Here is a 22,997-nt window from a genome sequence, read left to right as displayed (position 1 = left end):
TTCTCAGTCCCTGCCGATTGAAAACATCCACACAGCATGATGCTGCCACCACCATGCTTCAACGTGGGGATGGTGTTCTCGGGTGATGAAAGGTTTTCGGTTTGCGCCAGACATAGCGTTTTCCTTGATGGCCAAAAAGCTCAATTTTAGTCTCATCTGACCAGAGTACCTTCTTCCATATGTTTGGGGAGTCTCCCACATGGCTTTTGGCGAACACCAAACGTGTTTGCTTATTTTCTTCTTTAAGCAATGGCTTTTTTTCTGGCCACTCTTCCGTAAAGCCCAGCTCTGTGGATTGTACAGCTTAAAGGGGTCCTATGGACAGATACTCCAATCTCCGCTGTGGAGCTTTGCAGCTCCTTATCTTTGGTCTCTTTGTTGCCTCTCTGATTAATGCCCTCCTTGACTGGTCCGTGAGTTTTGGTGGGCGGCCCTCTCTTGGCATGTTGTGGTGCCATATTCTTTCAATTTTTTAATAATAGATTTAATGGTGCTCCGTGGGATGTTCAAAGTTTTTTATATATTTTTTATAACCCAACCCTGATCTGTACTTCTCCACAACTTTGTCCCTGACCTGTTTGGAGAGCTCATTGGTCTTGTGGTCCTCTGTAGCTCAGCTGGTAGAGCACGGCGCTTGTAACGCCAAGGTAGTGGGTTCGATCCCCGGGACCACCCATACACAAAAATGTATGCACGCACGACTGTAAGTCGCTTTGGATAAAAGCGTCTGCTAAATGGCATATTATTATTATTATTATTATTATTCAAGGTGCCACTTGCTTGGGGGTGCCCTTGCTTAGTGGTGTTGCAGACTCTGGGGCCATTCAGAACAGGTGTATATATACTGAGATCATGTGACAGATCATGTGACATTTAGATTGCACACAGGTGGACTTTATTTAACTAATTATGTGACTTCTGGAGGTAATTGGTTGCACCAAATCTTATTTAGGGGCTTCATAGCAAAGGGGTTGAATAGATATGCATGCACCACTTTTCCGTTTTTTTTTTTTTTTGCATTTCATTTCACCAATTTGGACTATTTTGTGAATGTTCATGACATGAAATCCAAATAAAAATCCATTTAAATTACAGGTAGTAGTGCAACAAAATAGGAAAAATGCCAAAGGGATGAATACTGTATGTGACCAATAAAATGTGATTTGAAGTAAATAAAAAATGTGATTTTATGATAGTAAGATGTGAAGGTGGATGTTTTTTCCAGAGGGAAGCAAAAACCAGCTAAAGAACCCATTGCAAATGTGGGAAAAAAATGGAAAGATTCTTCCCTGACCTGTTTTTTTTTTTAAAGCTCCTGGAAACATGTGTGTGCGTGACCGCAGGTCTGGTGATTATAATGTGATAACGGAACTTGTAAACTACGTGGAGACAATATGTGTGAGGTTACAGCGATGTGGGCTGAGAACAAATCGAAAAGTAACTAATGGAGATTATGATGATTACGGACATAACTACACTTAAAATAAAAGTAATGCAAAAGTACAAATCCCTGCAAGCTCCTGCACGTCATCTCTAGCTGACACCATTGCTAACAGGTATTATGTAAATTTAAAACATGCACACGACAGTTTACAGAATTGTCCATTTAAAGAAATGTAGCCAATTTATTAATAACTTCATTTAGCTAACATTAGATAGTTAATCCAGAGATTATTACCTTTGCCTCGATTCAGCAGTCTCGCCCAGATCATCATGGCATTTGTAGTTCTTTATGTAGTTCTTGTCCATGCAATAAGCAATATGTGGACAAAACCAGTAGATCGATAAGAACACGTATTATAGAACACAAGAGTGCTGTAAGGAGAAATGACCCTAAATCCCCTATTGCAAGTAATTTCTCAGAGGCCGGTCACCTTTTCTCTTCCATATCTTTCTGTGCTATACAGCAGATAAAACGTTCACTTGAATTAAGTATTCTCCAGACAGAGTGCAGTTGGATGCTCTATTTAAAAACTCTCCACCCATCAGGCATGAATGAAGAATTATGAAGAATTGTTATTGAAGTGTGTTCTGTAACTGGTATATTGCTTCTTATTTGTGTTCAATACCCCCATCTAGTGGTGTCTCTAGCTTCCTACTCTTACAATCCTGTGTTATTTATTCTGAGAAAATGTTTAGTCGTGGTCAAAAGTTTTGAGAATGACACAAGTATTGGTCTTCACAAAGTTTGCTGCTTCAGTGTTTTTAGATATTTTTGTCAGATGTTACTATGGTATACTGAAGTATAATTACAAGCATTCCATAAGTGTCAAAGGCTTTTATTGAGAATTACATTAAGTTTATGCAAGAGTCAATATTTGCAGTGTTGACCCTCCTTTTTCAGGACCTCTGCAATCCGCCCTGGCATGCTGTCAATTAACTTCTGGGCCACATCCTGACTGATGGCAGCCCATTCTTGCATAATCAATGCTTGGAGTTTGTCAGAATTTGTGGGTTTTTGTTTGTCCACCCGCCTCTTGAGGATTGACCACAAGTTCTCAATGGGATTAAAGTCTGGGGAGTTTCCTGGCCATGGACCCAAAATGTCGATGTTTTGTTCCCCGAGCCACTTAGTTATCACTTTTGCCTTATGGCAAGGTGCTCCATCATGCTGGAAAAGGCATTGTTCGTCACCAAACTGTTTTTGGATGGTTGAGAGAAGTTGCTCTCTGAGGATGTGTTGGTACCATTCTTTATTCATGGGTGTTCTTAGGCAAAATTGTGAGTGAGCCCACTCCTTGGCTGAGAAGCAAACCCACACATGAATGGTCTCAGGATGCTTTACTGTTGGCATGACACAGGACTGATGGTAGCGCTCACCTTGTCTTCTCCCGACAAGCTTTTTTCCGGATGCCCCAAACAATCGGAAAGGGGATTCATCAGAGAAAATGACTTTACCCCAGTCCTCAGCAGTCCAATCCATGTACCTATTGCAGTATATCAGTCTGTCCCTGATGTTTTTCCTGGAGAGAAGTGGCTTCCTCGTTGCCCTTCTTGACACCAGGCCATCCTCCAAAAGTCTTTGCCTCACTGTGCGTGCAGATGCACTCACACCTGCCTGCTGCCATTCCTGATCAAGCTCTGCACTGGTGGTGCCCCGATCCCGAAGCTGAATCAACTTTAGGAGACGGTCCTGGCGCTTGCTGGACTTTCTTGGGCGCCCTGAAGCCTTCTTCACAACAATTGAACCTCTCTCCTTGAAGTTCTTGATGATCCGATAAATGGTTGATTCATGTGCAGTCTTACTAGCAGCAATATCCTTGCCTGTGAAGCCCTTTTTGTGCAAAGCAATGATGACGGCACGTTTTTCCTTGCAGGTAACCATGGTTAACAGAGGAAGAACAATGATTTCAAGCACCACCCTCCTTTTAAAGCTTCCAGGGATGTAGCTCAGTTGATAGAGCATGGCGTTTGCGACGCCAGGGTTGTGGGTTTGATTCCCACGGGGGGCCAGTATTTAAAAAAAAATGTATTCACTAACTGTAAGTCGCTCTGGATAAGAGCGTCTGCTAAATGACTAAAATGTAAATGTAAATGTTATTCTAACTCAATCAGCATGACAGAGTGATCTCCAGCCTTGTCCTCGTCAACACTGTGTTAACGAGAGAATCACTGACATGATGTCAGCTGGTCCTTTTGTGGCAGGGCTGAAATGCAGTGGACATTTTTTTCTTTTTCATGGCAAAGAGGGACTTTGCAATTAATTTAAATTCATCTGATTACTCTTCATAACATTCTGGAGTATATGCAAATGACCATCATAAAAACTAAGGCAGCAGACTTTTTGAAAATGAATATTTGTATCATTCTCAAAACTTTTGACCACGACTGTATATGTATAAGCAATAATTTATGTTTCTCTGTCCGCTTTTGTATATTTCGTATATAATTTAGATCATGTACTCTATTGTACTAGGTACTGATTCATAGATTTTCTGATGTATTTTGTTGCCCGATCATGTGACATATGCAATTATCATTGAAATGGAAACCAGGTGTGTGTGCTGACAATTTACACTGATGATGGCCTGAGGCCGAAAACGTTTGTGTTTTGTTTTCACCTTTTATTTATGCACTTTCTTGCACTATGATATATTCTTTGGGCACCATGATGTTTCAATAAATGTCTTTATTTTGCATTCAAGCCTCAGTTTTGGATCTATTACTTTTCTATTCAAACAGTGTGCGGGTCTCTATTTCTTCTAGTTCTTTATGATAGCCACATTAGCAGCTAATTAGCGTTACATTTTTTGGGGTAAATACAGGCGAATATGTTGATAAAAGTAACCTTGTCCTAGAGAGATTTACACGGTTATCAAAATAAGCCTACACAAAACACAGCCCTTATTTGAAGTGTTTCTAAAATCCCCTAGGGAAAAATGACTGGTGGAAAAACGATTGGAATCGTTTCCCTGTTTGACTGCTAGGGTTTATGGGTATTATGACTCATACTGTGGAACTCTATATCCATAATCTTTGGCGTGGGGTAGTGTTTGGCCGGAACAAGGAGTTTGGGTGACCAGTCAAGGTTACAAACAGTCATTCTTGCATCATGCGATCAATTATCAGTTCTAAACATTTAATTTCATTCTCTATGATCTATTTTCTTGCGCGAATATGACAGAAAAGTGGTGGTCGGGGCACGTCTCTGGATCTGCTGAGCCGGAGGAGCTTGTATTAATCCTGCTGTAGGACTCCTTGCGGCCAGCACTAGCAGGTAAACGACTAAAATGAACTAGTCACTTGTTTCTTCATGTTAAATGTTTCTCATGCTGGGAGCAGCGTAGAGCTGATTTCTTGCGTTTCAAATAATGGATAAAGGACCTCAATGAAGAAAAAAAAAACGGTCCTCTATTGTCCATACCTAACGTAATGGAAGAAGTTACTTTGCTACAAAACGGATAGTAATAAAATAGCCTATGCTTTGCATTAGTCGCATACCCTTATCATTTGCTAATAATGCTTCATGTTTTTGTTTTTTTTCAAGGCAACGAAGAGCAAGATGCGCAATAACCTGTTTAGGAGGGGAATTGGAGCAAGTTTCTGAAGGAATGTGGATCAAGACCCGAATGCATTAGACTGGGATATCCTTGCTAGTCATCTCTATCGTGTCTGAATGCTTTCTTCCACCCGGGGCACTTTTTCTTTGTGCTGGGAACAAACTATTTCACTTTGTCTTTGTGCTGGGAACAAACTATTTTGATGATGTTGGTGGGATGTACAGCAAATATTGTGTTCGAGGACCACATCACGCAAGGATAACAATGTAAAGATTAATCAGGATTACAACGAATAGACGGATGTTTGGAATTTGTTCTTGGTGAAAACACATTTTCGGAGTTGCGAAGCCCACAAGTTCTATTTGAGTTTCAAGTATCGAAGGTAAAGTTTGGATATCCTCAGTAGAATCAAAGAAAACGTTTAGGCTAAGGGAACATAAGGCTATCAATAGGAATATGGTACTGATGTAGTGGGTAGTGGGTGCATGGCATATGGTATTTAAGCAATATACCAAATTGCAATTGATATTTGCGGTAAGAATTCCAATGGAAATAGCCCATATTCAGTTAATTGTACGTATTCAGGAATTTATCCTCACAACCACTGAAAACCATCTGCAATTAGATTTTACTGCTTTTATATACAGTCCATAGGCCTACTAAAAAGATAGATTCTTGGCAGAGTATAGAAAACAACCCAGGACAGTTGTGTAATCGAGTCGTAAACATACCCAGCTTGATACTGCACTAGCTGTTTTTTAAGAGAGTAGATATAGCACTAAGGTTATTGTCATGTTATATAGTGCATGAGCACATTCGAAATTAATAGTTTGTTTCAGTATTAGTGTAATTTGAGCAGAAGATCATTACATTTATATAACTCTTTTGCTCCTTCTCTTATTGATTTAAACAAGTGTTGGGTGACTAGAGTTGAGATGAGCTGAAATAGTAGGGCTATAGTTAAGCTATTCAGAGATCACCTATTTGCACAACATGTGTTAACACGTTGTGCTCAAGGGTAGCAGGATCACAATGATTTTAGGCAGTGTGCATATGATAGTCAGCTGATTTTTGACGTCATCAGAGAGTCAAAATGTCGATGAAAGGCAAGGCACTCTTCACTTTCCAAAGTGAAAACAAAGAGGAGATCAGCATACAGGAGAATGAGGAACTGGTTATCTTTGACGATAACTCTGTAGATGGCTGGTTACAAGGGGAGAACAGTAAAGGACAGAAAGGTCTCTTCCCAGCCTCTTATGTGGAAGTATTCCGCCCTCGTTCCAACTCCAACCAGACAGACTGCTCCATAAGCCCGGTGGGTTCTCCCGGCAATGACTCCTCATTTTCCCCTTCTGCCGCAAACATGCCCTTTCACATGCAACAGGGTTACTATGACGATGACGATGATGACTGGGATGATTGGGATGACAGTTCCACAGTGGTGGACGATGATGGCCGCAGTGGCACAAATGGACATTCCCATCAGAGCCCCCACTCCAACAACCCCAATGTCCACTATTGTGCCAAACCTTACATGGAGAGGCAGGACAGCATCTCCAGCTCGCGGAAGGGCAGTATGGTGGGCAGGAACTTGAACCGATTCTCCAGCTTTGTCCGCTCAGGGGTGGAAGCGTTTGTGTTGGGCGATGTGCCCATGAACGCTAAGATAGCCGAGTCGTACACCATTGAGATGGGCCCCAAAGGGCCTCAATGGAAAGAGAGCCCCACACCTTTCTCTTGCTCCATCGAGGACCCCACCAAGCAGACCAAGTTCAAAGGCATCAAGACCTACATATCTTACCGGGTGACCCCAAGCCACAATGCGAGGCCTGTGTACCGGCGTTACAAGCACTTTGACTGGTTGTACAACCGTCTACTGCACAAATTCACCATCATCTCCGTACCCCACCTGCCTGAGAAACAGGCAACTGGGCGCTTCGAGGAGGATTTCATCGAGAAGCGCAAGAGGCGGCTGATCCTCTGGATGGACCACATGACCAGCCACCCGGTCCTGTCGCAGTACGAGGGCTTTGAGCACTTCCTCATGTGTGCCGATGACAAGCAGTGGAAGCTGGGCAAACGGCGGGCGGAGAAGGACGAGATGATGGGCGCCAACTTCATGCTTACCTTCCAGATCCCCAACGAGCACCAGGACCTGCAGGATGTGGAGGAACGTGTGGACTCCTTCAAGACCTTCGCCAAGAAAATGGACGACAGCGTCATGCAGCTCACGCACGTGGCCTCGGAACTGGTGCGGAAGCACCTCGGAGGCTTCCGGAAGGAGTTCCAGCGGCTGGGGAACGCTTTCCAGAACGTCAGTCAGGCGTTCATGCTGGACCCTCCCCACTGCTCAGACGCCCTCAACACCGCCATCTCCCACACGGGATGCACTTATGAGAACATTGGGGAAATGTTTGCAGAGCAACCTAATTATGACCTCTTCCACATGCTGGACAAACTGTCACTCTACCAGGGCCTACTCGCCAACTTCCCGGACATTATTCATCTACAGAAAGGTAATGTATTTTCCCCTTATCATGTGCTCATTAGTGTTAGACCTAGAGTCTAATAGCTTGTCCTAGAGATTAATCTTCAACTCATTGCATTGCCTCACTAAGTAAGGCCTATTAGTGTATGTGTTATAAGTAGTATTGTCACGATACCATCATTTTGACTTCGATACCGTCACGAAACATGATACCAAAACGATACCACAACAACAACAATATTAGCCAAAGTCACAGAATGGCACCTGATCGAGACAGAAACTCAGCTACTGCTCTGTTCAATCATTGGGCATCTTTTGAGTTCAATATCGTTACATTTGAATTTCTTTACGTCAACGTTTTTCAGACACTGCCATGTATGCTTTAATGAATCAATTATACAATCATACAATCAATTTGACTTTGTTTTTACCAATCTAACTACATAACAACATAATGTTAATCAATTATTTGAATGGTAAATCTCTATTGATAAACTGGGTATATCAATAGCCTAGGCCTATCCACAATACAGGTGAATACACATTCAATAAGAGTGTGTGCATGCATTGAGGTATTGAGCTTGTTTTGGCTGATTTCATGGGGCTGCAGATGACATACAATTTGTTTCCCTTTCATTTGGGACAAATTTTATTGTACTGATCAACAACATTTGCATAGAAGTAGTCTCTTTAACCAGTAATGATGTCATTCACAAGGCAAGAGGGGGGCAGCCAGTCAGAGCAGTCACTTTGCTGAGGCAATAGATCATCTTTGGGAGAGATGTGCGAGAGAGACCGAACAGGTGAATTAATAACTTTTTTGGTGGCAATCAGCTTTGAAATCAGCATATTTTGCACAAATACTAGGGTAGTGAATTGATTTTAGCTTTAGCTGTCAGCAAGCAAGGAAAGTTAGCCTACAATGCTGGAAGCTACCGGTATTTTTTTTGCATTTTTTTGCATTTTTTTTGCAGTGTTCTAGCCAGTATGGACATTGTTTTGCGAACAGTAATGAACAGTTTCAACATTTCTACATGCCGTGCCACATTATTCAAGTGTGTTAACTTTTGTGCAGCATGAGTTTGGAGCAAACATGATGCAGCCCAGACTCCCAGTGCAGGCTAGCAATGAGTAAGTGGAGCAGGCACGGTGCGGTCTATAACAAGGGGTCGGCTGCGCTGATAGACAGGCTTGATCCGTGAAACACATTTGACAGAAGTAGTATCGAGAAAGTACCGAAGTTTCGGTATACCGTGCAACACTAGTTATAAGTGCTGTAAAACCACAGTTATAAGTAATCATGCATTACCACAACAGCTTGAAATCAATAGGGCAACTCTAACCAAGGACTGAGGTGTCTAAAAATGTGGGACACATGCTGTATCGTGGTACAGAATCCTACAAACGAATTATTTCAGGATGCTGTTGTTAACCACATTGATAGGAGGAAGAATGGAGGGGGAAAAATAAATGTGTCACAGCTGTCAAAATCATTCAACATTCATTGTTAAGATTTTGGGTGAAAAATGCCTGCAGCGGCGCAGGAAGAATCAGCCATATACTCACTCAGAAATCACTCATGGTTCCTTGATTGATGGACTCTGATAGTTCTATCAAACATGTCTTTGAGCTCTATTCTAACGGTATCTCTTAAATGCGACTAGTTTTACTACCCTGTCACTGGTAAATGGAATGATAATTGAAGTACCCCCAAGCCATTCCTTAGCTGCATATACAGTGCCTTCAGAAAGTATTCAAACCCCTTCTTATTCCACATTTTGTTGGGTTACATCCTGAATTTTCTAAATTGATTAAATAGATTTTTTCTCACCCATCTACACACAATCTACACCCCATAATGACAGTGAAAACATGTTTTGAGGAATTTTAGCAAATTTCTTGAAAATGAAATACAGAAATATCCCTGAGTCAATACATATTAGAATCACCTTTGGCAGTGATTACGGCTGTGAGTCTTAATGGGTAAGTCTCTAAGAGCTTTGCACACCTGAATTGTACAATACTTTCACATTATTCTTTTAAAATTCTTCAAGCTCTGTCAAGTTGGTTGTTGATCATTGCTAGACAGACATTTTCAAGTCTTGCCATAGATTTCCAAGCAGATTTAAGTAAAAGATGTGACTAGGCCACTCAGGACCATTCAATGTCGTCTTGGTAAGCAATTCCAGTGTATATTTGGCCTTGTGTTTTAGGTTATTGTCCTGCTGAATGTGTCCCAGTGTCTGTTGGAAAGCAGACTGAACGAAGTTTTCCTCATGGATTTTGCCTGTTCTTGAAAATAGAAAGATGGTACTCAGTGATGTGTTGTGTTGGATTTGCCCCCAACATAACACTTTGTATTCAGGACCTAAAGTTAATTTCTTTGCCACATTTTTTGCAGTTTTACTTTAGTGCCTTATTGCATACAGTTTGAATGTTTTGGAATATTGGTTATTCTGTACAGGCTTCCTTCTTTTCACTCTGTCATTTAGGTTAGTTTTGTGGAGTAACTACAATGTTGTTGATCCATCCTCAGTTTTCTTCTATCACAGCCATTAAGCTCTGTAACTGTTTTCAAGTCACCATTGGCCTCATGGTGAAATCCCTGAGCAGTTTCCTTCCTCTCCGGCAACTAAGTTATGAAGGACACCTGTATCTTTGTAGTGACTGGGTGTATTGATACACCATCCAAAGTGTAATTAATAACTTCACCATGCTCAAAGGGATATTCAATGTCTGCATTTAAAAAAAACAAATCTACCAATAGGTGCCCTTCTTTGCGAGGCATTGGAAAACCTCCCTGGTCTTTGTGGTTGAATCTGTGTTTAAATTGTTGTTGTTTTTATCGCACCGCTTTGCTTTATCTTGGCAAGGTCACAGTTGTAAATGAGAACTTGTTCTCAACTGGCTTACCTGGTTAAATAAATGTTTTTAAAAAAATCACTGCTCGGCTGAGGGACCTTACAGATAATTGTATGTGTGGGGTACAGAGACGAGATAGTCATTCAAAAATCATGTTAAACACTATTATTGTATTATTATAGTCCATGCAACCTATTTTGTGACTTGTTAAGCACATTTTTACTTATTTAGGCTTGCCATAACAAAGGGATTAAATAATTATTGACACAAGACATTTCAGCTTTTTAATTTGTAATGTATTTGTTAACATTTTGAAGAACATAATTCCACTTTTACATTATGGGTTGTTGTATTTAGGCCAGTGACACAACATCTGCCTGGTGTTGTAGCAGCATGGAACAGTTCAAAGGATGCCAGTAGCTTTATACTATACAGTAAGTAAAGGTGATACATATCTATGAAATGATTAATGCGTTCACTAGATGGAAAACTGTCTAGCTTCCAGGATATGTTCACTCTGCTGAGTTCCATGTGCACATTGCATCAGCCTACATATAACGTACATGAATACATTCATGCCTTCAGTGATAGAGATAGCATGTAAAGAAATCAGTCTGGTGGTTAAACACCTTTACACAAACTGACAACCTTGTAATGACAGGGACATGCTACAGCATGTCCCTTAATGGTAGAGTGAGCTGTAAGAAATCCTGTTTTTTGTGTCAATGCAAAAGCTTCCATCTGGGGTGATTTCTTATATGCCCTGCCCCGTACAATCCAGAGGATCATTCATCTCCATTGGATGCATTGAAAAGGATTGATGTGCCTAGTACATGCTTGGGCATAGCTGATGCATTAGCTATAGCAAGCAACTTGGACGTGTCTGTATCTGTCGTCAGGATGATGCAGTATTTAAGACAGTCAAACGACCAGCATACCAAGGACATGCTTCAGTTCTCAAACAACCCACATATCAGGAAGGGGGAGGGGCTTCCAGCAGAGGAAGCCACGTTTCTCTTAGTTATCCATTGTAAATAAGGGCGTTAGTGAATGTTTCAATATTAAGCTGCAATGTGCTTTTCTAAATCACATCTACACCCAACCTTTAATTGTACAGGAATTGAAAGCCATTTGAAAATGTCATAGGCATAGCACAACGTCAGGGACCAAGGGTCTTATTGGTTCAGCTGCAAATATTAGAAATGCAAATATGAGCCTACTCATGTAACATTTGGCTGACTATTGAATGACCTTGGCGCATAGACGTAGATCTACATGTAGTGATAGCATAGTCAAAAGGCAGAATATGTCACAACTGAACTGCAAATTTAATAAATCCACTTCCTCTCAGTTTACTGTACTCTCATTACCTAGCTGAAGGCAAGGCACATGAACACATCATGCGTAAGAACATATGCAGTACCAGACAAAGTTTGGACACACCTACTCATTCAAGGCCTTTTCTTTATTTTTTACTATTTTTTACAATATAGAATAATAGTGATATCAAAACTGTGAAATAACACATATGGAATCATGTAGTAACCAAATTTTTTTTAAACAAATTAAAATATATTTTATATTTGAGATTCTTCAAATAGCCACCCTTTGCCTTGATGACAGCTTTGCACACTATTGGCATTCTCTCAACCAGCTTCACCTGGAATGCTTTCCCAACAGTCTTGAAGGAGTTCCCACATATGCTGAGCACTTGTTGGCTGCTTTTCCTTCACTCTGCCGTCCGACTCATCCCAAACCATCTCAATTGGGTTTAGGTCGGGGGATTGTGGAGGCCAGGTTATCTGATGCTTTACTCCATCACTCTCCTTCTTGGTAAAATAGCCCTTACACAGCCTGGAGGTGTGTTGGGTCATTGTCCTGTTGAAAAACAAATGATAGTCCCACTATCAAGCCCAAACCAGATGGGATGGCGTATTGCTGCAGAATGCTGTGGTAGCCATGCTGGTTAAGTGTGCCTTGAATTCTAAATAAATCACTGACAGTGTCACCAGCAAAGCACCCCCACACCATCACACCTCCTCCGCCATGCTTCATGGTGGGAACCACACATGCAGAGATCATCCATTCACCTACTCTGTGTTTCACAAAGACACAGCGGTTGGAACCAAAAATCTCAAATTTGGACTCCAGACCAAAGGACACATTTCCACCAGTCTAATGTCCATTGCTCGTGTTTCTTGGCCCAAGCAGATCTCTTCTTCTTATTGGTGTCCTTTAGTAGTGGTTTCTTTGCAGCAATTCGACCATGAAGGCCTGATTCACACAGTCCCCTCTGAACAGTTGATGTTGAGATGTGTCTGTTATTTGAACTCTGTGAAGCATTTATTTGGGCTGCAATTTCTGAGGCTGGTAACTCTAATGAACTTATCCTTTGCAGCAGAGGTAACTCTGGGTCTTCCATTCCTGTGGCGGTCCTCATGAGAGCCAGTTTCATCATAGCGCTTGATAGTTTTTGCGACTGCACTTGAAGAAACTTTAAAAGTTCTTGAAATGTTCCGTATTGACTGAAGTAATGATGGACTGTTGTTTCTCTTTGCTTATTTGAGCTGATCTTGCTATAATATGGACTTGGTCTTTTACCAAATAGGGCTATCTTCTGTATACCTACCTTGTCACAACACAACTGATTGTCTCAAACACATTAAGAAGGAAAGAAATTCCACAAATTAACTTTTAAGAAAGCACACCTGTTAATTGAAATGCATTCCAGGTTGAGAGAATGCCATGAGTGTGCAAAGCTTTCATCAAGGCAAAGGGTGGCTATTTGAAAAATCTCAAATATAAAATATTTTGATTTGTTTAACACTTTTTTGGTTACTTCATGATTCCATATGTGTTACTTCATAGTTGGGATGTCTACATTATTATTCTACAATGTAAAACATTTTAAAAATAAAGAAACACCCTTGAATGAGTGGGTGTGTCCAAACTTTTGATCCCTTGACTTTTTCCACATTTTGTTACGTTACAGCCTTATTCAAAAATTGAAAAAATCATTTTTCCCCTCATCAATCTACACACAATACCCCGTGATCACAAAGCAAAAACAGTTTTTTAGACATTGTAGCAAATAAAAATAAAAATTTAAAAAACTGAAATATCACATTTACATAAGTATTCAGACCCTTTACTCAGTACTTTGTTGAAGCACCTTTGGCAGCGATTACATCCTCAAATCTTCTTGGGTGTGACACTGCAAGCTTGGCACACCTGTATTTGGGGAGTTTCTCCCATTCTTCTCTGCAGATATTCTCAACCTCTGTCAGTTTGGATGGGGAGCGTCGTTGCACAGCTATTTTCAGGTCTCTCCAGAGATGTTTAAGTCCGGGCTCTGGCTGGGCCACTCAAGGACATTCAGAGATTTGTCCCGAAGCCACTCCTGCGTTGTCTTGTCTGTGTGCTTAGGGTCGTTGTCCTGTTGAAAGGTGAACCATCGCCCCAGTCTGAGGTCCTGAGCGCACTGGAGTTTTTTCATCAAGGATCTCTCTGTACTTTGCTCCGTTCATCTTTCCCTCGATCCTGACCATTCTCCCAGTCCCTGCCGCTGAAAAATATCCCCACAGCATGACACTGCCACCACCTTGCTTCACCGTAGGGATGGTGGCAGGTTTCCTCCAGACGGGCCGCTTGGCATTCAGGCCAAAGAGTTCAATCTTGGTTTCATCAGACCAGAAAATCTTGTTTCAAGCGTCCAAGCGGGCTGTCATGTGCTTTTTACTGAGGAGTGGCTTCCGTCTGGCCACTCTACCATAAAGGCCTGATTGGTGGAGTGCTGCAGAGATGGTTGTCCTTCTGGAAGGTTCTCCTATGTCCACAGAGGAAGTCTGGAGCTCTGTCAGAGCGACCATCAGGTTCTTGGTCACCTCCCTGACCAAGGCCCTTCTCCCCTGATTGCTCAGTTAGGCCTGGCTGCCAGCTCTAGGAAGGGTCTTGGGGACCTTCAATGTTGCAGACATTTTTTGGTACCCTTCCCCAGATCTGTGCCTCGACACAATCCTGTCTCGGAACTCTACGGACAATTCCTTCGACCTCATGGCATGGTTTTTGCTCTGACATGCACTTTCAACTGTGGGACCTTATATAGACAAGTGTGTGCCTTTCCAAATCATGTCCAGTCAATTGAATTTACCACAGGTGGACTCCAATCAAGTTGTAGAAACATCTCAAGGATGATTAATGGAAACAGGATGCACCTGAGTTCATTTTCGAGTCTCAAAGGGTCTGAGTACTAATGTAAATAAGGTATTTCTGTTTTTTATTTTCAATACATTTGCAAACATTTCTAAAAACTTGTTTTCGATTTGTCATTATGGGGTGTGTAGATTTTGATGAGGATTTTCTTTTTGAATCTATTTTAGAATAAGGCTGTAACGTAACAAAATGTGGAAAACGGGAACGTGTCTGAATACTTTCCGAATGCACTGTATATTCCCAAAGAATATATTTTTGAGGGTTACGTCACTTTTTTTACCAATAACTACAGCCATGTTTTCCATAACATTTTCGGAGTGGCCAGTTCACTTTTGCCTACTTGCAGGTCAGTTGAAGCTTCCCCAGCTGAACCCCGAGAGCTTCCCTCAAACTTACTTGTGTTCCTCTGAAATGGATCCAACTGTGACAACATACCAAACACACACAAAAACGTGGGTTCAACTCTTCCTGTACAGCCCTAACGCCCACTCCCTCACATACAGTAATGAGCACAGTTTGAACTGTGATATTGGTGGATGACTGGATGTGTGAACTCATGGAATATCACTGCAAACTCGGTCTGGGTGTGGTGTGAGCTACATATGGCATTGATAAAGGAGGGCTGGGTACGAGAGGCAAAGAGGGTCTGGATTTAAATCAAATAGCGTGCTGTTTTTCAGGGTGTTTGCCAGATTCAAGTCTGTCTCTATCTCTACCTTTTCTCTCTCTCTCCCCCTGCCCTCTTTCTGTCTCACTCTCTTTCTCTTCTCTCATGTCTATCCCTTTCTCTTTGATGAATACCATCCCACTCAGATATGTACTGTAGGTCTGTCCGGATAGTCGGTCTGGAAACACAACAAAATGTGGAAAAAGTCAAGGGGTATGAACACTTTCTGAAGGCATTGTAGGTCTTTCTGGGTAGTCGGTCTGGATGGTTTCAATTACACAGGAGTAAATCCAGTCTGGTCCCACAGAGGTGCTTTGAGCATTTGCCAAACTGAATCCAATGTTCATCCAATAGACTCTATCGAAAGACTTGAATATGAATACACATTATCACTCAGTGCACTGCAATGGAAGACTGCCCAGAAAACCTGGAACATTCCCAGAACATTAGCTAAGATTCCCATTAAGTTCTAATTAGGATTTTATCTAACATTAGGATGATAACATCCCAAAAACATTCAGAGAATGTTTTAGATAAGATCAATTTATTAATCAAATATGTTTTCGATTAAATATCCTTGGAATGTTCTAATATTCACTCAAATGTTGTGTACAACATCTGTAACAACCACCACAGAACAATCCCCAAAAGTTTGTATGTTTGTGTAAAACATTTGTTAGGTCGCGGCAAATGTTCTCATAACACAAATACTGTCCAGTCGTGGAGATGATTATAGAATGCTTGTATAAACATTCACCTGATGTTACAAGAACGTTCCATTTTGTCTGTTCTTTAAAGGTTCCCAGAATGTTTCATTAGGTTGTGGTAACATTGTGGGGACATGACAAGAGATATGTTCCGAAAACGCAAAATATGCTCAGTTGTGATGGCATTCATACATTAAGTTAGTTTGCACAGGACATTCCCTTAATGTTGTAAGATTTTAATACGTTTTTATGACGTTCATAGCATATTTGTTTTAGGTTGAACATAATAGTCCATTGATGTTCACTCAATATACAAGCGCCCATCCATTTATACGGGTAAGAGAGTCTAGCTAGCTACATTTTCAGATATTACACGTTTCTAATTTTGTCAGAAAGTCGTTTTCATTTCATATTAAATATTATTTTTGTACTTTTTTGTACTGTTGACACAAAACTACCTACATACTTCCATTCATTTGTATGGGTTACCTTCAGACGAGTCCTGTGACCCTTGTTGGGGTCGTAGAGCAAAACGGGGAACACCATCGTGTTTGCGAGAGTCTCCCCTTTCCACAGTGGGGTCATATTAGTTAGGCTAAACCGTTCGGACACTACACATGTTTTCGTGAGAAGACCGATTTTCAGAATGTCTCATGGTCTGACAAACACTGCTGTAACTCGGCCACCTGCCACCGCAGATGCACAGTTAGTTTAAACTGACGGATTTTGACAGGGATTTTTTTATTAAGTTACTTAGATTGAGTCACGGTTGTGTCAATAGACTCTTAAGGATTAGGAATATTCTGTTTATTCATGGAAACAGGGATACCCGTGAGCGGGATATCAAAGGTGCTCAGAAACAGCTTATCCCGAATAAGACCTTAAGCGGGATATCCGGAAAACTGTGCACATGTGGTCAGTGTCTTTTTTCAGCATATAGCCATGGCAGTAGCCATGTATCCAGTAATCAGGAATTCCATGCTTCGTTTTTAGCCTTCTTAGACATAACAAACCCAGGGAAATACTGGTAACTGGGTTATTCAACATCACTTCACCCATCCTCTTTATATGCTGCGCACTTCTGGGCCCATATTTGCAAGGTATCGAAGACTATGAGTGCTGATCTAGGATCACTTTTGCTTTTCAGATCATGAGAAATAAGCCACGAGTCTCAAAGTAAGCGTCTCAAAGGACGTTTTTTAAAGTTGAACATTAAATACATTTTAACAATGTTTTTTTTTTCAAGTTTTTTTTTTTTTACAGTTAGTCTAAATTCTGCATTTCTGACTGGATTTATACATCTGGATTAAATAAAGACATCCTCTCTTTTAGAAGAGTATATCTGAACTTCAGTTTTATTTTGTCCCCTAAGGAAACATGGTTACAGAATATGTGGGATTGAACCTGCAATCTTCAGAACTACAAGCAGATAATTAACCCTCTGTACCACCAGGGGATAGCTGTGGCCTTGTGGTTATGGTCAATCCAACCTGGTCTCTGAGCATTTAGTATTATTCTGTACGTAAATCCGAACACTCCATTTAGTATGAATCAAAATCAAAAGTATTTATAAGCAGATGTAACAAAGTGCTTATACAGAAACCCAGTCTAAAACCCCAAACAGCAAGCAATGCAGACGTAGAAGCACGGTGGCTAGGAAAAACTCCCTATGATATGTTACGTTTCGTATGATATGTATTAATTTGTAGTTGTCCAGCTTTCATTTCGTATGATATGTTACGAATTACAATTTGTATTATATGTTACGAATTTGCAAAATGTACAATATGTTACGAATTTGCTAAACGTATGATATGTTACGAATTCTAGCTAGGCAGCTATCGTTAGCTAGCTGGCTAACCTTATCTAGGCTAGGGGTTAGGCTTAAGGTTATGTTTAGGAGTTATGTTAAAGAGTTAAGGTTAGGGGTTAGGGGAAGGGTTAGCTAACATGCTAAGTAGTTGCAAAGTAGCTAAAAAGTAGTAAGTAGTTGAGAAGCTGCTAATTAGCTAAAATGCTAAAGTTGTCCATGATGAGATTCAAACTCGCAACCTTTGGGTTGCTAGACGTTTGCATTATACGACCAACCAACCACGCTACTTTCATTTTTGTCTTAAGAAAGCATCCTACTATGTAACCATACCAAATGTAACACATCTTACTAATTTGAGTGTCCCGGATTTACTTTTACTATGTTACGTCTAGTCTATGAGACCAGGCTGGTCAATCAGGATACAGGATGCCATCCTCTTCTTATGCTGTGTACTTGTAACACTGTATTTTATGATTTTCTTTCTTCATCACAAGTTGAAAGTCTTATGAAATATGATTTTAGTTGGATAGAGCTTCCTTTAAATAACATATTCATATGCTTCTTAAATACAGACTCAGAACCTTTTCTCAATATTTCAAAATCACATTGTGAAGAAAGAAAATTATAAAATACAGTGTTACAAGTACACAGCATATGAAGAAGAACATTTTATTTTAAGTGTTCTGTGTTCCGTGTCCTGATTGACAATATTTGACTGAAAAACAACCACAAGGCCACAGAAGGTGAATGATCTAGCATGGAAACCAAACATTTCAGGTTGAAACCCCACATGTGCAGATTGCCAACATATATGAAGTGCTAAAACTATTGTTGTGTTTGTATGAATAAATGCATACGTCTCTATATCACCTACAATACAGTTCTCAAATGTGAATTGCCATTATATCAAGAGAGAAACGTTGATGTATTCCAATATGCTTTAAGCAGGGGTATTCAACTCTTACCCTACAAGGTCCGGAGCCTGCTGGTTTTCTGCTCTACCTGGTAATGAATTGCACCCACCTGGAGTCCCAGGTCTTAATCAGTCCCTGATTAGAGGGCAACACTGAAAAAACGCAGTGGAATTGGCTTCGAGGTCCAGAGTTGAGTTTGATGGCATTAAGGAGCTACACATGTGCATACTGAGAATGTAGTGGTAATATTAGTTAAAACTTAAATATAACATTTTCGAAATGTTCTGAGGACCTCATAGACAAGGTAAAATGTATATTGTGTGAACATCAATGGACTATTATGTTAAACCTAAAACAAATATGCTATGAACGTCATAGAAACGGACTTATTTCAATCTTACAATGTTAAGGGAATGTCCTGTGCAACCTAACTTAAACATTGTATGAATGTCGTCAACTGAGTATATTTTGTGTTTTGGGAACCTATTTCTTGTAATTTACCCACACTGTTCCCACAGCCTAATTAAATGTTCTGGGAACCTTTAAAGAACTCATAAAGGCTGTTCTGTCAACATTCTGGCAACATCAAAGGAATGTTTTGTGCACCCTGATACAAACATGATCTGAATGTCAGCACAACTGGACAGAACGTGCAACTTTTAAAGAACATGAAAAATGTGTTCTGGGAATGTTCTTGCGACATCAGGCAAAAAAAAAATTGTACTATAATAACAAATATTGTACATTTACGCTCTTATCCAGAGCGACTTACTGTTAGTGCATACATTATTTTTTATACTGACCCCCCCGTGGGAATCGAACCCACAACCCTGGCATTGCAAACGCCATGCTCTACCAACTGAGCTACATCCCTGCCGGCCATTCCCTCCCCTACCCTGGACCAATTGTGCACCGCCCCATGGGTCTCCCGGTCGCGGCCAGCTACAACAGAGCCTGGATTCGAACCAGGTTCTCTAGTGGCACAGCTAGTACTGCGATGCAGTGCCTTAGACCACTGCGCCACTCGGGAGATTATTGTAGAATCATCCGTACAACTAAACAGTTTTTGTGATTTGGGAACATATGTTTTGTAATGTCCCCACATTATTCTCACCAGACTGTTCCCACAACCTAATGAAACATTCTGGGAACCTTGAACCTTTTCATGCGTTAGTTCCAGATATATCTAACGGTCGCCCCAGCGTGAGTTATTTTAATGCGCTTGTTGTCAGAATGCACTCACTGTTCCAAAATGTGATTGTTACGCAACAGGACTGTTAACCCGCTCTGCCCTCAAACCAAGACACACGCTGCCTGCTAATTACAGTTGAAGTCGGAAGTTTACATACACTTTGGTTGGAGTAATTAAAACTCGTTTTTCAACCACTCCACAAATTTCTTGTTAAAAAACTATAGTTTTGGCAAGTCAGTTAGGACATCTACTTTGTGCATGACGCAAGTCATTTTTCCAACAATTGTTTACAGACAGATTATTTCACTTATAATTCACTGTATCACAATTCCAGTGGGTCAGAAGTTTTACGTACACTAAGTTGACTGTGCCTTTAAACAGCTTCCAGAAAATGATGTCATGGCTTTAGAAGCTTCTGATAGGCTAATTGACATCATTTGAGTCAATTGGAGGTGTACCTGTGGATGTATTTCAAGGCCTACCTTCAAACTCAGTGCTGCTTTGCTTGACATCATGGGAAAATCAAAAGAAATCAGCCAAGACCTCAGAAACATACATTTTGTGATGTACCCACATTATTCTCACCGGACTAATCTCATAACCTAATGAAACATTCTGGGAACCTTTTAAAGAACAGATTAAATGTTTTCTAGGAATGTTCATGCAACATCAGGTGAACATTTATACAAACTTTCTATAATCATCACCACGACTGGACAGTATTTGTGTTATGAGAACATTTGCCGCGACTTAACAAATGTTCTGGGAACCTTCACAAAACCAATTTTGGTTTGCTGGGTGATGTATATAAATAATATAATATGCCATTTAGCAGACGCTTTTATCCAAAGCGACTTACAGTCATGATGACACAATACATGTCCCACCCACATGACATCATAGCTTATCAATGAGCAAGTGTGCAGTTGTGTGGGTGGAGCATCATTATATTTTGTGTTTTCCAATGAGTACTACAGAGTACATGGACTAGCTGTCACTTCCAAGGAGAAAACTATTGCGTCATTTCCGTCTCATAATTCAGTGAGGAGGAAGCAGGGAGGAATGTCGAGAACGTGGAGGATAATGTTGAGCACGCGTGGAGAGAGTTCAGAGTTCTGAAAAAAAGAATTGAGGTCGCAGAGGATCATGTTGAAGAGCTGAGAGATATTTGAGAGCTCAGAGAAAAATGTTGTGTGCCCAGAAGGTGCAATTGAGTGCAATAAATTAAGTGTAGAGCAGGCATCTCCCTGCTCATGGTATACTTGCCTGCACTCTCTTGAAATTCACCTACAGTGCATTCGGAAAGTATTCAGACCCCTTTACCTCTTCCACATTTTGTTATGTTATATGTATGCTTGCACGATATGATCTCTGTGTGCTCGCAAATCTACAATGACGTTACTCAAATATGATTGGCAGCCTTATTGACCAATCATAGCACTGCTTTTTGTTATAATGCCATTGATTGGCTAGCTAAATGGAAGGCGGGACCCATACAACATGATGTTTACATCCCCAGGTTGGTACTTAGCCAGTAGCCACATTGCAACATGGCGGACTGGGAGTCCGTCGCTTCTTCTCAGGTAAGAAAGCTTGCTAGCTAATTCGGCCTAATGCTATTACGTGTTTTTGATTCTCATTTATTTAAAGATCTGTAATGGTAGACTAAGTAATTCCAGTTTAGCTATAAACCTTTTTCTGATGTTATGTCATCACTCAATTTCAAGCTAATGTCGCCCATATAGCTACTGTCACACATTGCATTCACTCTAGCTACTATCCAATCACTGGCATTTTAACAAGAAACAGTGCTATGATTGGTCAGTAAGGCTGGCAATCATATTTGAGTAACATGTCATTGTAGATTTCCGAGCAGACAGATATCACATCGCGCAAGCACAGGTGAATTTCGAGAGAGTGCAGGGAAATGCTGTTCTCGACACTTAATTTTTTGCGCTCAATTCCACTTTCTGGGCACGCAATATTTTTGTCTGAGCTCTTAACTCTCTCTCAGCTCCTCAACACCATCCTCTGCACCCTCAAGATTTTTTTTTTCAACTCTCTCCACCAGCACGCAACATTATTTTCCACGTTCTTGACATGCCCCCCTGCACCTTCGAATTGTGAGACGGAAATGATGTCATAGAAAACCACCTGCTGAGATCTTGAACAAAGATCTGGCTGACCACTGTGGTGTCGGTATCAGACAGAGCTGCTGTCCACACATGGCATAAGATGAAATATGAGGAGCTGGTTCCATGCATGGTAGCCTAGATCTGGTAACACCTGGCTAAAGAGAATACATCAAAATTAATGAATGGTAGGAGATTATGGGCACAAAAACAGCTCTAAAATTGTGAGTTTAAACACACATTGGAACTATGTACATTTCCATCAAAGTGCATGATGGCTTCACATCATGAAAAAAAGTGCTCCCAAATAGCAGTGATAACTCACAAATCTTCACCTCGGGCCAGTCCGCCCTCTCAGACATAGTTTACTTCGCTTCCCCAGTCCACAGTATGCATGCCCAAGGCAGGCCAGTGTGGCTTTGAAGTGAACAAGAGGCCTTCTGTGTCCTATGTGGCGGAACACAGTAAAGTCACATCTATCTATTAGGGTTTTTCTTATAAAGCAAAGGAAATCAAAGAGGTGTGGGCCCGGTTTCTTGGAAGTGTGGATCAAATTACCTCTCCATTTGTTACTTCACCCATGGGAACAAGAGAGCAGGACCCGGAGAGGCACATTTGAACTTGATTGGCGCCACACAGTAAAAAACTGAGTCTCACAACGCACAGCAGGGCAGCACACCAGTGACATTCCAAGTAATTTGCTTATTCCTATTAGCGTTGCACGGTATACCAAAACTTCTGTACTTTTTTTCAATACTAGAACATGAAAAAGGGTTTGGTACTAGATTTCTTAAAACTTTTGGTACTTCTGTCAAATGTGTCTCACGTCATATACAGATTGAGAGGATCGAGTCTGTCTAGTAATTTGTCTGAATATTCTCTAGGGGCGGTAGTAAGCTAGCCAGGCTACTGGCGCTTGCATCTGACACAGCGCAAGCCACGTTTGAGAAGCAAGCGAGAGGAGAGAGAAAATGCAGACAGCACGGCTTCTTCTAACGAAAACATCATAC

The 22,997-nt window shown here is 40.9% G+C and overlaps 1 protein-coding gene across 1 annotated transcript in view; it reads left to right on the top strand.

Moving 5' to 3' along the window:
* The first annotated feature begins 4,492 nt into the window (after positions 1 to 4,492).
* Positions 4,493 to 22,997, top strand: part of LOC311137747 (sorting nexin-33-like) — a 34,409-nt gene continuing 15,904 nt past the window's right edge. Inside the window, exons 1-2 of the mRNA XM_084172322.1 lie at positions 4,493 to 4,717; positions 4,988 to 7,516. Coding sequence (XP_084028448.1) covers positions 6,094 to 7,516 — 1,423 coding nt within the window. The 5' untranslated portion in view covers positions 4,493 to 4,717; positions 4,988 to 6,093. The remainder of the gene's footprint in view (positions 4,718 to 4,987; positions 7,517 to 22,997) is intronic.

Source organism: Coregonus lavaretus (assembly GCF_964263955.1).
Source record: "Coregonus lavaretus genome assembly, chromosome: 11".
NCBI lineage: Eukaryota > Metazoa > Chordata > Actinopteri > Salmoniformes > Salmonidae > Coregonus > Coregonus lavaretus.
Note: the sequence above shows the minus strand (reverse complement) of the source record. Positions and strands in the feature narration are given on the sequence as shown.